Here is an 18,051-nt window from a genome sequence, read left to right on the forward strand (position 1 = left end):
CTGTCCTTTGGCTCCGTTTTGCTGGCATTATAAACGGTAATGTCAAATCCACTTGATCTCCAACTTGATACAGTAAGGGATTAAATATCGAGTGTTGGACTCTACCTTTCCATTTTCAATCATTTCATTCGTCTATCATCAGATTCAACTTAAATGTTGGCAGCTGACCCAGACAGTTGGTATCCTTCATATTTGTTATTTTCAACAAAGCACCATACCCAACACAGCTGGACATATTCTGATCATGCATGAGCATTCACTCATATTCTAGCATAGGTATTGACTTGTGATTTATGTATTCTGTCCATTATTTTGTCTTTGACGCATTGCCTGCCCTGGCCACTGTTCCCTGTCTGATTTCTCTCTCAGTGGGGCCAATTATCTCAGATCCTGCATCCAAATTCCTCTTCTGTCAGATGAATGACTCTGCAACCCCTCTGAACATGAGTGCGTGTTCCAGCACGCGTGTCTCTCTGTGTTCTGAAACATTTGTGCGTGCGCCTCAGTGCTTTGCTGTGTCCCTGTGCATTTATACTCGGGCGTGTTGTGTAATGAGGCCTTCACCTGTCTTCTGCCATCTCCGTAATTACACTGCTGGCCAGTGCGAGCCCTCGGTCATCTCAACGGCAGACTCTGTTTATCCTACAAAACAACAGCTGGTCAGGCAGGAGAGCATGTGGCTGCCCTCTCCCAACATGATAACAACACTCTGCTCTTTTTTTAAGCATTCAAATAAATTAAACCCATTTATCACTGTTGGAGGTGATATCAGGTGCAATATCAGTAAGAATTCAAGCTTTAATCTCTAGTACGGAGCATTCACTACATTCAGTACAATTTGTATCCACTGTATGTGATGGTTTTGCTAAACTGGTAAAATGGCTCATTAAATGATTGATGTTCAGTTCCTCTCCTATTTTCTAATAATTTCCAACATTGCAAACCAACAACGTTTGTTGCAATTTATTATACTGATGTTGCACAGTTTTTTTTTATAACACATGGATCAGTTTCATTTACTTGGAGATGGGAAGAATTTCTAAACCACTTTCAGGGCCTTCAGTGTCTTCCAAGCCTCCACTGGCTTAAAACCCAAGGTTTGAGTTTCATTTTTAGAACTGAAAGAAAACATCCCATGCCAAAAGCCCAATTTAGAAGCTAATGAATGATCCAATAATGACTCAGTGACAGAATCCTATCCTTTGTCAACCCCAGTTTCCAGAGTCAAAAATAAAATTTGGACCTGAAAACTCAGATATCATTTTAACATTACATTTCTCATTTGGTTGGCCATACACAAATGTCTTAAATACTAAGGTGAAGAAGTTAGCGTTAACATTGCACCAAGTGGAAATGCTTGAAGCTGCACAGTAATTCAGGTATTCCTCATGCCATCGTTCAAGGGCAGTTTCACCTTCAGCACCAGCCAAAATCTCAAAAGCAATGTAATGGTGAGAACACAAGTGGAATCACTTCTGTAACCTGAGGCATGCCATCAACCTTTGAAATGCAGGACCGGTAGCTATTTGCCAAACTCCTGCTGCTGGCATCTTTGTATTGTAATTAGCTGGGACCACAGGATGAAGAAACCAGATGCTGCCTTTTAAAATAGTGACTCTGATGTCTGCTTCTCTCTGGAGACATGTGAGCAGATGGTTGGTAGTTGGAGAAAGGTGAGTTATAAAAACTGCAGTCTATCAAAGATATTCTACATCTGCCAATGGTGGTTATGTCTTTTCATGCATATGGAGAAAGAGAAGCATGAAATTAGTAATAATGACAAATCATCAACACAAAAATATTACCATTCCTGCAGAAGACAAAAGATTAGCCTATTCAAGGACTAACAGGGAGGGGTAAGGATGGGCAGAAATAGAAGCTAAAGCAGCAGATCTTATGTTGAAACATTTTAACCGGTCAAAATATTTAGAGGTCTGAGAAGTGTGTTTGGAGATCCATCTGATCTGTGTATAATCTCTCTGCCAGAATGGCAGTCAGCTGGGATGAAGTCCTATCCTCTGATAATTGCTATGGCAAAGATCTGGCCACTATAAATGAGCAAAGTTGTGAGCTAAATAATTTTCCAGTGCCAGCTATTTATAGACCAATGTTCAGACTAACCCACAGTATTTAATGAATATGGGGAACTTGTGACATGATATTTTCCACAACCTAAGGCCAAGAAAGCCAATTGATGTTTTTACTGGCATTGGAATGAAATGCACCTTTTAGGGCTACACAAATATATAAAATGGAATAAACATATGTTCCACCACTTTTGGGGGAATGCAAAAATATTCAATTTCTATCAGGTTTAATTCAGAGACAAGACTTCTAAAGTAATTTGTTATAATCTAAACACTAGATTGTAATTTGAAATTAGATTTGCTGTCTTTTGGTAAGACTCATACCATACTCAGACACATGCTGTCTGCTCTAACACAAACGCCATTGAGAAGCTAATATTAGCTTAGTTTACCATACCATAGCTAGTTAGTAGCTAGCTAAAGAATATTTTCTTATGTTATAAAATGAAGTTGCCATGTAATACAGGTTCCTCTTCCCACTTGTTACAATGCAGCCTGTTATACTATACTAACACCAAGAGTGCAATAGACAAGCATGCAGAAATTGCAGTAAGTTGCAGTTAAGCTGTAGTACCACCAAGGGGAGATTTTATTTCAAGCCATCATCAAAATAATCACAGGAAATCATTTAAAGAGACATTACTTACACATTTACATGTAAGTACAAATTAGCCACCTAGCTTAATTGTTGTAGGATAGAAGGACCCAGGAATGTACTTGCTTGGTCACTTGGACTTCTTGGCTTTAAACATACTATTTCCCCCTCCAGATATTGCAATTTCTGGATGTACTGCAGTTTCTGCATTTCATGCTTTGCCATGATATTGGGTTGGTTGTTTACATGCTAAAAATAGGTCATTTTAGTCTGGTGTTAGGTGGCTGCCAGACATGTGTAATTCAGCCTTTGTGGATATAAATTATATGCTACTGTCAATAGATTAAAATGATAGTGTTCATAAGGTGTTAAAACTAAAACCAGGTCATATTAGCCTATTGCTAGGTGGTTGCTAGGCAACATGGTGGCATCAGAAAATATTAGGCATAATTCAGTGTGCGTGATTATAAATAGGATGTTCTTGTCATGAAATAAAAATCATACAATGTGGTTAGTCTTATAGTTTACAAATTATAAAGAGGGGTAATTTTAGCTTGTTGCTCTGGTTGCTAGGCAACATGATGACTCCACATTATCCTATATAGATAAGAACCTTCAGGCATTGAATAGATACCTGATGGTCTAGGAGGTGTAATATTTTATTTTATTTTATTTTTGTGTATTACTATAATATGTTTATTAGTAGTAGTAGTAGTAGTAACTGTCACGACAAAAGAATTTTCACTAGAGCTGGAATAAATAAAGCATAACTTATATTTTAGATGTGTTGCTTTGATTCAGATACATTACTGCTGTTATTTATTTTCCATAATGTTTACAGTTGGAAACTGTCACCACATTAACTTACACATCAGAATAAACATAGTGATATTGCATTCAGAAAATGGATGTGTATACACACACACACACACACACACACACACACACACACACACACACACACACACACACACACACACACACACACACACACACACACATCTAGTGTCCCAGAATCTGTGGAATGGTGTTTCTGAGGCCTTGTTGACACCACTCTGTCTCCCCTCAGATTTAGAGGGCAACTCCCCCAGCACTTTTCTATCTTAAATGCACACACAGCTGTCACAGTGGGCCATAGTCCACCCCGCACAGAGATGCCAGCACAATTCACGCTGTGTTATTCAATCACCCCAGAATTGGATCTCTGTGACAATGGGAATCCCTGGGTGAAATAGCGCTTGGTCCGAGGCTGGCAGAGCAGCAGGGTGATAAAATTCAACCGGTTTGATCTGTTTAATCCTCTGGGAATGGCCTTGGAATCCTGCGATGGAAAGGTTCAAGTGATCTGTGCTTGGACTTTGTCCTTCTGTGGCCCCTCTGTGTGTGCAGGAGAAAGTGTGTTTGTCAAGGGGGTTTAACACTAGGTCAGAGATAACACAGTTTTTAGCAGCTGTCAAGTGTGAGGTGAGGTGAGATGTTTGCTTTGATGAAATGTCAAAATCCTCTCTTAGCACGAGCATAATACAGAATATCAGGAATCCACAAAAGAACGAAAACCTATTCTCAATTTAGTTTCTATTAAAGGAAAGCTGTGGATGATGAGGCTTCAGTTACAGCAGTGCAAGAAAACAAACAATAAATATAAGAACAGTAAGAAAATAAATATACACTTTAGGACTCGGGGTAAAGGGATCAATAACAATTTAAAATTTATAATTTACAGTTTGATGATTTAAAGTCTCACACACAGGGGAGGGGGGCGGCTGCTTCCAAATAGAGCACATTTCATTCATAATGTTTGAAATCCAAGCCCATTATGTATTCATGATTTGAATCCCGGGTTGTGCGAAATCCCAGAAATACACCTTAGACAAAGTGAATCTGTGAACTAAGGCGTGGGTCTATTAGGTTATGTTGTGGTGATCCTCGAGTTGGGGGACTTGTGTTCATACTGGAGTGCAAAATTAAAACCAATGGAAGATGGACAAAAAAAGTTCAAAGCCATCAGGTGCTCAGTTTAGAAAAAATAGAAAAGAAGAGGAGGAGAAACGAGCAAAAGATACAGGTAAGCAGATGTGTCGTTGGATAATGGCAGGTCATGTATCCTGAAACAATCAGAATCAGAATACTTTAATATTAATCCCTAAGGAAATAATGTGGATTACAGTTGCTCCAAGAAGAAATGGTAAATATAGCAACAGTAACAGACTAAACTCCAAACATTATGTTACAGATTTTAATATTAATTAGTTGTTGTCAATTGTTGATTTGTCCTGTTCTCATTGTATGAGTGTATGCATACTATGCATACACTCTCTCTCTTCATGTGTGTGCGTGTGTCTTTCTCTGGTGAAATTCAGTCTGGTTCCGACAACAGTTTTATGTTAATGTACAATCCTTAATATGTTTTATGTGTGTGTCTGTGTGTGTGTGTGTGTGTGGGGGGGGGGGGGGGGGGGGCAGAGGGAGTGTTCGCCCAGGGCGCCAAACAGGCTAGGACCGCCACTGTTCACAGCTGCCTTAATTCTTCTTGGCATAGACTCAACGCGGTACTAGAAACATTCCTCAGATATTTTAACCCAGAATGTTATGATAGCGTCAGACAGTTGCTGCAGATTTGTCAGCTGTGCATCCATGTTGGAAATCTACCTGTTCTAATATACCCCAAAGGAACACTCTTGGACTGAGATCTGGTGACTATGTAGGCCATTGGGTACAGTGAATTCAATGTTCAAGAAACCAATTGGAGATGATTTGAGCTTTGTGGCTTGGTGTTTTATCCTGCTGGAAGCAGTCATCAGAAGATGGGAACAGTGTGGCCATAAAGGGATGAACATGGTCAGCACCACTCAAGTAGGCTGTGGTATTTAAGCAATGATCAGTTGGTACTAAGGGGACCAAAGTGTGCCAAGGAAACATCCCCCACAAAATTACACCAACACCACCAGACAGGATGGGTCCGAGCTTTTAAGACGTTTATACTATATTCTGCACCTACTATCAGAATGTCGCAGGAGGAATCATGACTCTTCAGACCAGGCAACACTTTTCCAAATGTCTGTTGTCCAATGTTGGTATTGTATCCTCGGTTTTCTGTTCTTAGATGACAGGAGCGGCACATGGTGTGGTCTACTGCTGCTGGAGCCCAGCTGCCTCAAGATTCATCGTGTTGCTGCTCTTCTGCAGACCGTGGCTGCAACGAGTGGTTGTTTGAGAACTAGATAGCTTGCCTTTTCTAGACCGTTCTCTTTAAACCCCAGAGATGTTTGTGTGGCAAAGTCCCAGTAGATCAGCAGTTTCTGACCAGCCAGCCTGGCACCAACAACCATGCCACGTTCTAACTCACTTAAATCACCTTTCTTGCCTTTTCTTATGCTCAGTTTGAACTTCAGCAGGTGTCTGACTATGTTTGCTAGCCTAAGTTAAGCTGCTGCCCTGTGATTGACTGATTCGATATTTGTGTTTACAAGCAGTTGAACAGTTGTAGCTACCACTATGGCTGGTGGGTATAAAGATACGTATCATGCAAACTAATTATAGTTGCTAATTTTTGTTATATTGATATATAATACCAATCCATCCCATTACTATCCAGCCCTGCCTGGCTTTGTCAAAAAAAGTAACAGTAAGATAATAACCACAAATCAGCACTGAGTAACAATTTCTTTAATCAGTAGAAAAGATGAGAAATTCAGATTAGGTCCAGGCATAATCAAGGGGTTTAATTTTTTGCTTTGCCCATCCACATGTGTGGATTTTACTAAGAGCATTATGTATCCTCTGTCTCTTCATCCATCAAGGATAAGCAACTTAATGAAGGGTGCAAGCCACTGTGCTTGACACCCCTCTATAATCAGTACCTATTTGAAATTCCACGTAAGTGTGTATACTGACGATACTTTTGGGCCATTACAAATTCTTTGCTTTTAAGTTGAGAAGGGACTCGATCGGTGACTGGTTAACAGAGGCTTCAGTTGGTTTAAAACAAGCATGCCTGGTATTTTACATTTTGAAGAGACTGCTCCTGAGGACAATTCCTCTGATACTGGGCGATATTGTTAGTTTCCTATATCCATTGGATGATATAAGTATTATGTTTGGAACAACTGTAATCCACCTAGTATCTCCAATAATGTGTTATAAATAACCCTGAGACCCTCCTCTGTTGTGTGTGTGTGTGTATGAGAGCGAGAGAAACAGACTCTGTATGGTTATGGGTAGGAAAACTCCAGTGGATGAGATTGTGGAAAATAACACACTCTATTGGTTGTTTAATTGGTGTGTGACATCAGTCGGTGTGTATGTGAACCATGGGCGGTCCACTGAGGTTGGCTACTTTAGGAGCAGGCCGTGCCCCTGGCAACAGCAGAAAACTGGACAACAGCAAGAAACAGATGATACGGGGAGAACTGCTGCAATCGAGACATTTCCAAGAAGAAGAAACACTTCTCTTGGAGGGCAAGGCAAGGAGCGGACGATAACATTTGCTTTCTCTTTGTCCTGTTCATAGTGCGATCACAGCCAAGCAATCAAGGTAACAGCGACTGCGACTGGGTCTGGCTTTGTGCTATTGTCCTCAGCAAAGCCTCAGTTTTGCCAGTTTTATCTAAGCTATTAATGGCACATATCAAAACAGCCCAACTTCTAAATGTATAGAACATGTTTAACCTGATTTATTAGTGTATTAGGGTGTATGCTTTGCGTGTGTTTCTGCCCCATGCTAATATGAGGGGATGTTGTTGTCCTTTTCTTTGCTGACCTTTGGTGACTGTAAACAGTAACTCAGCAGAGAAGTCACTGATCCCTCTAACCTGTTGTAACAGGGACTGCATAAACCAGCACAGAGCATGTGCACCATTGTGTATTGCATTTTTGTCTACACTTTAACAACTGAAACGCAGTTTCTTTTTCCTACCTCTGTCTTAAAAGTTTACAGCAACCAACCTCTCCTCGACTGTCTCACCTATCCTCTCCATCCAGCACGCTGCCATGGATCGCTCGGTGCAGGAGCTGTTCCTCAACTTCATGATCGTCTTAATCACTGTGCTGCTGATGTGGTTGCTGGTGAAATCTTACCAGGACTAAAAAATTAAGCAATGAGAGAGGAAACGGACGTGAGGCGGAGGGGATGGAGAGACACGTGCGTCGGGTTATCGGAAGACTTGGCTGCTGGCTAAATTTTATAATACAGTGTTTACACCTATAGCTCTGCTTATTCATGTGAGGTCAACAATAAGTGGTTACTATAGCCGGGACAAACTATGAAGGATAAAATAGTTCAGAATCTGTATTTTTAGTGTTTTTTGTTTAGTTTTTTTGAATAAGGCCATGAATGTGAAATCACAGCATAGTGGTCAGGGTTAATAAATAAGAATAAAATTGTTGAAAACCCAAATGGGATGGCTTGAAAACTCTAAAAAAAAATGCAATGTCACTATAAACAGGAGTGCATACCATAGTCTGTATGTCTAAGTGCCCAACACATTTAACAATGCTGTTGTGTCCAATTTTTCAGTTTTTTTTGTCAAAGGGATGAACACGACAAACTCATAAAACAAGACAACACGACTGTTGAAGCATTATGTTTATGATCACTTCTTAACATTAAACAGTCTTTCATTTGTTTAGCTTCTGTTTCTCAGCACAAACTTGCCATGCAGTCATGATTCACACCCACATTTGCTCTTTGCAGGTTTGTTAAACTTTAGTCTATACTATCCTTTTGAAGCTACAGAGTGTTTCTCTATGACTGATAAAGTGCACATGAAAAACTGTTGTATGCACCCGGAGAGGAGAACCAGAACATGCATGGACACATGGCAATGTAGTAACAGAATAAAGGCAAGCTGATTAAAGTGCATACTGACATGTGCTTTCAAAAGTTGACCTGTTGACTGATTTTCCCCTTTAAAGTAAAAGCAAGAGAGGCTTGCCTCCCAGAGGCTCTCTGTGGCATAATTTGTGTATTCCTGCCAAAAAAAATCAAAATCAAAATCCCCAAATTCAGAAAAATGAAAGAAGTCTGAATTCCTGAACAGAGTCTGTAGCTGCAAGAAGGCTGGTAAGTTTACAGAACATGCTAATTATTTATGTGGATTTTCTATCTGTAACATGCTGTCAAAAAAAATACTCGGATACTAAAATAGAATTCTAAAGGGGTCCTCCATGGGAGGGGCAATAATTAGAGTGACAGCAAAGCTCCTATGATGACAGGAGCTCCGCACATACAATACAAAGATCAAACTTGACCCTAAATAAAAAAATAAATAGACTAGGTTAATGTGTTCACATATACTGATGATCTGTGACAGGAAATGTGGTGTCAGTTGCCTATCTTTGGCTACGATACTCTCTCAAAAGAGAGCTATGTTTCAAGAGTGTCTATTTGCTGGTTAAATACGGGAATAGCATTCTCTCTTGAAGTGTTAGCTGTCCGTCATGCACACAGTTTGGAAAGCCGAGGGAAGCTCATTCACACAGACATCAAACTTTCGCTTGCATGTTTGCTGCGTTGGTGGGCATGTATGTGTTTGCCATCAGTTATGCTGTATCACCCCACGGGTCTCTATATCTGTTGAAGCTGATGAGCTGGCAGTGGAACTCTGTGAGTGCTTTGGGCATGGGTGCCACTTCCTCCCATTGACTCCTCCCACTGTAGTACACCTGCGTAGGTAGTAAGAAAGAAAACAGTAGACAGTTAAATTAGTAAAAACTAAGAGTGCAGGTGTAGTCAGAAATTCACTCATCATAGGCATGAATATCATGGTAATTTGTGGTTTCAAATGATTTCTCTGAATTGTGCTTTTTCCAGACTGGAATGATTGTACACTATATACATATTAACTTTTTTTTTTTTTTTTTTAAGAAAATTTGGTTGCAGAACTTTAAATTTGTTTTTGTATTTTCTCCAATCCCTACAGGGTCAAAAGTATCCATACAGTTTTACTACCAGTGGTACTGGTATAGTGCAATAAGTAAAATGAAATGGAATAATGAAGGAGGAGGAAGACCTTCAAATTATTCAACATCACCTAAAATTAACAGCTAGCTGAGCTGAAACTTAAACACAATCGGTTTTTCCAACAGGACAATGATCCCAAACACATCAAAACTAGTTTTCGAATGGATAAAACAGGCTAACATTAAGCTTCCGGAATTACCTTCCCAAATCCCCAACTTCAACCCTATTGAAAATTTGTGGGTGATGCTGAAAAACCAGGTCTATGCCAAGAATCCAAGCAATTTAAATAAACTCTACTATTTCTGCAGAGAAGGCTGCTCAAATACCTGGAATTGTACCAGAAGCTTGTTGATGGCTACCAAAAGTGTCTGCAGCTTGCAAAAGTACATTTAACCAAATATTAGGATTATATTAGGATGTGTGCATGTAAATCCGTTGGGCATCTTTCTTTGCCTTTAGACAATAATTCTGATGGCAAAAGAACCAAACGGGACAGGCGGGGGGGAAAAAAGGATGCGTGTATGTATTTGAGCCTGTATGCATGCCTTTGACCCTGAGTGGATTGCAAAAAAATTCCCAAATAAATTCGAATTTCAAGTTTGAATTTAAAGTCATTAAAAACGTATGATTTACAATCATCCCGCTCTGGGGAAAAAAAGAGTTCAAAGAAATCACTAAAAGCCCAAAATCATCATGACATCCATGCCCATAAAGAGTCTGTAAACTTCTGTCTGGGTCTGGGTTAAAGGTAAAGGTTATTCAGTTCCTAGCAATATAAATGTGAGTTTTCTATCCTACCTGAACCTCATCAGTGATTTCATCAGGTGAATAGTCTCCGCCCAGAATGTAGATTCTGTCCCTCATGCCCACTGCTCCGGCATTGAACCCAGCGCATTCAAATGATCCTTCACCCTTCCAGACGCAGGTCTCTGGGCAAAAACTGTAGACCTGAAAAGAAAAAAAGGGACACTTTTACACAAGCTCAGTGTATTTTACCACAGAATTAAGCTTCAGAATCTTTTTAAGGCTCTCTGGCTGCAATGGCATGACTGATAAACTAAATCGTTGCTCACTTTGTATGTAGATAAGTCACAGAGGTGCAGTGTTTTATTAATTGACACAGCCTTGACCAGTGTAGCGTGGAAGAACTGGCCAAACTCTGCCACCAGGCGGCTCCACTGGTCCTGCAGGGCGTCATAGCAGAAGAAGCAGTCGAGTGAGGGGTTAAAGGAGTCTGTGATCTCCACCTCTGACCCCAGCGTATAGATTACACTGCCACAAGCACTGGCCTCAGGGTAGAAGATAGCAGTGGGAAGTGGACTGACAGAGCGCCAGGTTTGAGCCAAAGGGTTATAATACTCCACCTAAAATCCAACACCGCACATGAATTAGATCAACACTGTTGGCCATGACTGATTCCATGACCTACTAATGGAAGCATATCCCAACCAACACTGTTACCTCCAGCAGACTGGGAGCCCCCCCTCTGGATCCCTTGGTCCGTCCTCCAATGACATACACTCGATCCAGGCACGTTACAGCTGTGTGCATGGTTCTGGGCTTAAGCATGGCAGGTGCAGGTGTGCAGGTTAAGGTCACGGGACAGAAGCACCAAACCTCATCAGTGGCATCATGGAAAGGTTCAGCCACGTGGAGGCGTATCGCCCGGCAGCAATTTCCCTGGCAACCACCTGTGACAAACATCTTCAATCCAGTAGATAGCAGAAAAGATGGTGATCAAAATCTTTAGTCAACAAGGACAAAGAGTAAGAAAAGATGATGCCTTTTTCTAGTAAACAGCACCATATAACTATAAAGAATATTCACAAATTGACATTATTTCATTTGATGCTGTAAACCTTACCTTCTCAGCATAGCTGGTAAGGTAAGATCCTGGTGGATCTGGCATCATAGTTGTCCCCTCTTCTTGCCCTGTGCCCAGCTCTTTCCACTGGTCTGTTTCCAGACAGTAGCAGAAGGTGTGCCGGATCTCTCCATTTTCCTCTGTCTTGTGGATGTAGATATAACTCTGCGTGGTGGAAGGCCTGGCATCAGTGAGCAGGCCATTGTGCTTTGTCTGTCTGCTCTGGGCTTCTGACTCAAGGGCGAGACAGGACTCATCGTTGCAGAGGAGAGGGTCAGAATCACACAGAGACTAAGAGAGAATGTAAGAGTCAACACAGGAAAGGTGATGCGATCACAAATCCACAAACTGCAAAAAGTCTTTAAACCCAGTACAGGTAAAGGTTCGGTTGTACCTTTAGTGAAGGTGCAGGAAGATGGTGCAGCCGGGTCAGAGACAGCAATCCCGGCATCAGCTTCTGTCTTCCTGGGAGATCATGGCGAATCCATCCAAGGAGCGACACCACCACTGCCTCCTCACTGGGCACGTTTAGAGCATCTGACCTGAGGCACAACTCCAAGACATTAACCTGAAAAGAGTTACTTTTTTTTAATGTGATGTATTTGTCAGCTTAAAAACATGAAACAAAAAGATGTTTTGTTACTGATATAGAAGCAGATTTAATGAAATATATTGTGTATACAATGTTTTTTACATGTTGCAGAGGAACCATTAGCTTAACTATTGGGCTTATTAATGATAACAATACATACATAAAACAATAAGAGTTGCATATTATTTTTGCTTTAATGGATTTCAGAACTGTTATAACAATGAACCAAAATATCTCAATAATAATATGAAAAATCCCACCAAATATGCAAGAAATCCAACATCATTGGTGCTTTGAGCCTTAACTAGTTCTTAAGTCAGACATAATGAAGTGTTTAGCAACTGGATATAGAGAATAAATTACAACAGAGACTCTGATCAGCCTCCAGCCTTTCTCTGCATAGATGCAATGTTTAGGTGCAAGATTGGGTTTCACCTGCATATCCAGGAAGTCCTGCGTTTTGGAGAGTTCAAAGAAGTTCTGGACCACAAACTCATTGGCACTTTGCAGGAGAGAGGCTGAGCCGTATCCCTCAGCCAGAGACAAGAGAGACAGACAGTTATAAAGATCCATGGTTCCTATCAGGAAGTCGCTGCATGCTTTGGACAGGACAGACACCTGAAGGCACAACAGCAAGAGCAGGGAAATTTTCATGTTAAAATGACATTTGGCAACAAGAAGATAAGTGCCTAGCTGACTGTCACAACTATAGATTTTTTCATTTTAAGTGTTCGGTCTTTAACTCTTTACCCCTTTAAAGCCTAATAGGAGTAAGACTTGAAGCTCCTTCTGAACTGAACTATTTCTGTTATATTTCATACCTGCTTGAAGAACAAAATGCATCAAGGTTTGCAGCAGAGGTCAGTGAGAATGGTCTCTGCCTAGCCTCAGAAAAAACCTGAAACTATTCTAATGATCATCCAACCAAATCTTTATTGATAAATACCGAGGTGTCGAAACTTGTCTTTCAAGGGTACAGGGGAGGTCATCAAGTGTCATCTTTATGGGGGAAAGAGGTAACAAGGCATTCCAGACATCCTTCTCCTGAGGCAAACTGTTCAGTTTTCTCCAGTAGGATCCCGAGGTGTTCCCAAGCCAAGTGACAAATATAATTTCTCCAGCAGGTTCTGGGTCTACCCTGAGGTCTCTTCCCAGTGGGAAGCTTGGTTAGGAGGCATCCTAACCACATGCTCAAACCATTTCAACTCTTTTTGAAACGCAGGAGCAGCGGCTCCACTCAGAGATCCCTCCAGATGTCTGAACTCGTTGCCCTATCTGTAATGCTGAGCACAGCCACCGTGCAGAGGAAGCTCATTTTGGCCGCTTGTATTCATGATCTTACTCTTTCAGTGATTACTCAGCTCTCTCTTGACCCCGATAGTCTGGTACAATAACTATTAATAATAAGATTATTGATTTACTGCAGTATCCCAGGAAGTCATGGCAAAATGAACATGTTTAAGGGTAAGAAGGAAGATGAAGCAGTTGCATTTCTACCTGCAGAAAAGAGGCGAGCTGAAACAACATGTCTACGTTGCCATCAGTGATGAGCGCCTCCCCAGAGTAGGCAAAGTCCAGGAAAGAAGCCACCGCTGCTGGACACTGATTACCCAGCGTTACTGAACCATCATCACGCTCTCGCATATCCACCTCAAACATGGCCCTAAACCCAAGACACATGTGTTTAGATAGATAGATAGATAGATAGATAGATAGATAGATAGATAGATAGATAGATAGATAGATAGATAGATAGATAGATAGATAGATAGATAGATAGATAGATACCTGAAAAAATCACTACATGCTGCAAGAACACAGCGATGACAGGGAAAGCTGCGTTCCTGCACCTTAATGGTGAAGTCAAACAGCAAGCCTCTCTCCCTGAGCGATCTGAGCACGCCCAGGAGCTGCAGTCCATGGGACTCAGACACCCGCAGCATTGTCCGGCGCTCTGAGACCCCGTTGCATTGTGGAGCACTGCCAGGTTTACTGCTGGGTGGGCTGTTGCTGCTGCAGGGGCTGTGGGTGTTGGTCAAACACAAGGACAAGTCATGATTTTCATCCATTACGCTAGAATCTGAAAAAAGAAAAAAAAAAGAATAGAAAAATGATGCAATTTATAGTAATGGAGTGAGTCTGTGAGAGACACACGCACACACAGAGGGAATAAGAGATACAAGAATGCAACAAACTAATTTACATGAACAGATCTGTAACACACAGTCCAGTCCTCCTCTACCATTAAGACATGCAGTAGTATCATTGTGTCTGACACTGAGTGTCTGACACGATTACTGCATTCAAGATAAGCACATTAGATATTACCTGAGGTGATGTCTGGACGTTAAAAGTCAAAAATATATGAGTATAAAATGCGTGAAATATGCAGCTAGTTAGTCTGAGGCAGGACAAGTAATACTCAAGACAGTGTCAGCACCTCGGAGAGCTCTCATGCTATTCTAGTTTCCGGAAGCCTGAAATCACGCGAGATTTCAGTCCGCTTTTTGTTTGTTTTTTTGCGTTTAATCGTCTTCTTCCTGTCATCTTGTTTACTGAATTTGCGATTTTCCCTAAAAAGAATAATGCCCGTGTCTCCTTTATATCCCCCTCATTTATTTTCGTTGTACTCTTTATTTATTGCAGAAAAAGGCGCAATGGCCGCTGGGAACTGTAGTTCTCCCCTATTGGTCGGTTATTTCTGGCGAGTGTTCTGGTCAGCCTTTCTATTTGCTTTAGTTACAAGTTTAGAACAGTTAACGTTCAGCAGTTATACAGGTTAGCTTGCTTAGTTAACCATGGGTGCTTTCTCTGTTGCAAATGAAAACATATCTCAAACATATCAAGTAATTTTGAGTCACACGGAAAATTCCTATGGGCAGAACTTTACTCCTGTGTGCTTCTCATTGACACTATGTTGATGCAGTAATATTTCTTACCACTGGGTGACGCTGCCGTGCTGCGGAGAAATGATTATGGGGATGCATAGGACAACAGCCATTGAATCTGAATTAGAACGTGAACTTAAAGCGGTGCTGCAGTATCGTGTTGTTCTGGGAATCTATCCTACTTCACAAACCATCCTAACCGTTGTTTCTGCGCAAACGCTGCGCATGCGCGTAACACAACCCCCAAATTTACATCATTTTTTAACCCATTGTGAATATTTCTTATGGTTAGGGTTAGGGTCAAATTATAATGCAGGTTGGACGATTTGCCAAAGTAGGACGGTTTCTCAAAACACCGTCTCACCACCACAGTGACACAAAAACACACTCTTGAAAACGCCTGAAAAACATGATTACAGAATAAGAGCTTTTGTAGACACAATTCAATTCTTCTTCTTCTTCTTCTTCTTCTTCTTATTATTATTATTATGCTATTACTACATAAAACGTGGGCTCAATCATGGATAAAATGCAAATATACAGAAAAGCAAAAAAAGGGAAAAAACAGTCATTATACTCTATATGCTTTATCCTCCTTCATCTTAATACAACAGACCATCCTATAAAAGTCAGAGACCGTCCCATTGTTGTGAAACTGGAGTGAAATCAGTGTAAACGGGCAGCACATACTAACGCCATTTACTGATTTCAGTTTTTACGAGACTGCACTGAATCGGTGTACATATTATCGGGCTATTATCAGAGCCTCTCCAGTTTATATTATTGGTGGGTCTGGCCCCCCTCCTCTGTCTCTTGCATCCCTGCATCCCTCCCTCTCTCCCCTCCCGGCAGTGCATCCCCATCCCCCACACTGTGGCCGTCTCTCCGGGTGAAAGCTGTCTTCCCATCGCCACTGGCCCGACAAAACGCTGCTGTAGCAGAGCCAGTCCGCACCGACCCGAGGCAGCACACTCACACGGGAGAGAGCACGTACACATTCGGGGAATCTTTCCTTTTTTCCCTTCCGTGATCGACCGAGTAGCTTTGGTAAGTCTTTTATGCTTTTTATCACAAAGAGGAGAAATGTCTGTGTGTTTTCTTGATGCTTGTTCGGGGTTTTTTTCCTATCTTTTTTTCCCCTCCGTATCCCTTTAATTGTCCTCCGTGGTGGCTACAGTGGGGAACTAGCGGGCTAAGCTAAAGCGGCTAGCTTAAACAGCGGACTTAAAGTGATACTATTTGAAGCATGTGTCAGGTTTTTTGTTGTTTTGTTTTTTCACTTTATTTGTCGTCCGCCAGGTAGTAGTGTTAGCAGCTGTTTTCCCAGTGCGTTGCGGGTCTGACCTGCTGCGAGTGGTTTTCATTGTCATTGCTAATTTTGCCCCGGCTAACTTGCTAATTAGCGTTTTTTTAAAATGGGGCAGCGTGTGCCGAGAGATGCAGGGATGCTACGACGGGTTAGCGACTGGCTTTTCAGGCTAGCACGCAAGCTAAGCTAACGTTAGTAATATGTGACCCGTGCAGATTCCTGCACGGAGTGTTTCGGAATGGATGGATCGCCATGCTAACGCTGGCTAATCTAGTGATAATTGGCAAGATGGCATCTCGGAGTGGTTATCTAGAAATCGGTGGATTTTTCAAAATGGTGTCTTAAGCTTGTTTGAGTGTGACCATTTTTGTCCAACCATCGCTGTTTTGGCTTTGCTTGCTATCTCTGGTATGCAGTGCACTGCCAGTGCATGCCACACTCTGACTGATATATCTACATATTAACCACTGATGTGAGGGTAAATACAAACGCCTTAAGGCTACAGCAGCCACTATGGAGAAAATGACTGTTTCTGGAGTTAAATTTGTTAAGAGTTTGGCGCTGAATTTAGGGGAAGGAGACGAATGAGAGAAGTGGGAAAGGTCAAAATGGGTAGAAAAGGTTTACTCTGCATGTGCAAATGTTTGCACACTGGATTAAAGTGGCTAACTATGTCAGTGCCCATCAACTCCTGCCTGGGTTCATAACAAATGTATACTTTATCTGAATGTCACTTACACCAGGACTTAGCTGCTGTGCACAGATATCCACTGCAACTAATGCTCGTTGTCATTATTTATTCATCTCAATTTGATTTAAATCTAATTGCTTTTCGTCGTATACAGTATAGGAAATCAGTGAACATGCCAGTTCCAAGTGCAGTGCTCAGGGTAACATATGCAAGCTGGATCATTTATTTATGCCTAATGCAACGAGCAGTGGCAGAAGTTAAAAAAGGCACTTTTTAAAAAACTTGATACTACAAGATGTGTGTTTAAATGGTGCATATCAGATAGGATTATTCCAAATGTTACAGGTAATTATTTATTTATTTACCCTCCTGTTTTTGACTAGTCTTATCAGTGAAATGAATCCTTTTTGCCATCATCTCTTTTTCCCTTTTTTGTAGGCGGTGGGTGGGGGATTACTTGCTTTAGTCACTGACTACTAATCCCATTTAATTCAAGAAGCCTTATCTGTCTAAAGGGATTTGTGAGATGCTACTGTTGTTGGCTTCACCAGAGCATTACTGTGTAAGCAAACTATGTACATTTAAAATAATAGTCTACGATCGAGACTGGAAGATGCACACTGCTCTGTGGATGATAGACATTCAGTGATTCTAATAGGTGATACTTTCGTCCTGTTTGTAATTATGACATCTAGAAATGCTTTCCTTTGTGATTGGGGCGGGGGGGGGGGACTGAAGACCCTAAATCTTATTAATATACAAACAAGGAAGTCTTTTTTAAAGGCTGACTTTATTTTTGTGACTCTAGATAAATCAAAAGGCATCCACTAGAACTGCATCCACCAGATGAAAGTATATTAACTTAAAGGTCAGTGGTTCGCTTTAGGAGCTCTACTCAGAAAATACTACGTTTGTGGTTTTGTTTTTTCCTACTGGATGAGATCTAGTGTTGTTCCTATATGCTAAAGTTGATTCATCTGTCTACTTCGCTTGAGGAAGACGGTGGATGTCGTATGGCTTTTGGCATGTGTGGGGTGCAGGCTCATGTATATGAATGGCAGGCT

The 18,051-nt window shown here is 41.2% G+C and overlaps 3 protein-coding genes across 6 annotated transcripts in view; 2 read left to right on the forward strand and 1 right to left on the reverse strand.

The window, feature by feature from the left end:
* Positions 1-7,020: 7,020 nt before the first annotated feature.
* On the forward strand, positions 7,021-8,309 carry sln (sarcolipin). The gene is made up of 2 exons (XM_086261396.1): positions 7,021-7,216; positions 7,612-8,309. Exon 2 carries the CDS (start codon positions 7,672-7,674, stop codon positions 7,765-7,767), a length of 96 nt encoding a protein of 31 aa, XP_086117522.1. The 5' UTR covers positions 7,021-7,216; positions 7,612-7,671; the 3' UTR covers positions 7,768-8,309.
* kbtbd3 (kelch repeat and BTB (POZ) domain containing 3) lies at positions 7,973-15,150 on the reverse strand. 3 transcript variants are annotated; one of them, XM_086261394.1, is made up of 10 exons: positions 15,039-15,150; positions 13,888-14,179; positions 13,597-13,762; positions 12,535-12,717; positions 11,902-12,075; positions 11,508-11,798; positions 11,105-11,347; positions 10,717-11,007; positions 10,442-10,591; positions 7,973-9,345 (listed from the first exon to the last, which is right to left on the reverse strand). In XM_086261394.1, exons 2-10 carry the CDS (start codon positions 14,166-14,168, stop codon positions 9,223-9,225), a joined length of 1,902 nt encoding a protein of 633 aa, XP_086117520.1. In that variant the 5' UTR covers positions 14,169-14,179; positions 15,039-15,150; the 3' UTR covers positions 7,973-9,222. The 3 variants fall into 3 exon arrangements, with proteins under 3 accessions (XP_086117520.1, XP_086117521.1, XP_086117518.1); XM_086261395.1 differs by lacking the exon at positions 15,039-15,150 and adding an exon at positions 14,428-14,587 and having other exon boundaries at positions 13,888-14,121; XM_086261392.1 differs by lacking the exon at positions 15,039-15,150 and adding an exon at positions 14,428-14,587.
* Positions 15,151-15,842: 692 nt separating this feature from the next.
* The window catches only part of fam168a (family with sequence similarity 168 member A), a 46,220-nt gene continuing 44,011 nt past the window's right edge, over positions 15,843-18,051 (forward strand). For both annotated transcript variants that reach the window (XM_086261398.1, XM_086261399.1), the window contains exon 1: positions 15,843-16,034. The gene's annotated coding sequence lies outside the window, so the exon portion shown is untranslated. The remainder of the gene's footprint in view (positions 16,035-18,051) is intronic.

Source organism: Aulonocara sp. 'chitande type north' Nkhata Bay, linkage group LG14 (genome assembly GCF_057382095.1).
Source record: "Aulonocara sp. 'chitande type north' Nkhata Bay isolate Kocher_YH1m ecotype deep benthic linkage group LG14, A_spYH_male_GT1.1, whole genome shotgun sequence".
NCBI classification, from domain to species: domain Eukaryota; kingdom Metazoa; phylum Chordata; class Actinopteri; order Cichliformes; family Cichlidae; genus Aulonocara; species Aulonocara sp. 'chitande type north' Nkhata Bay.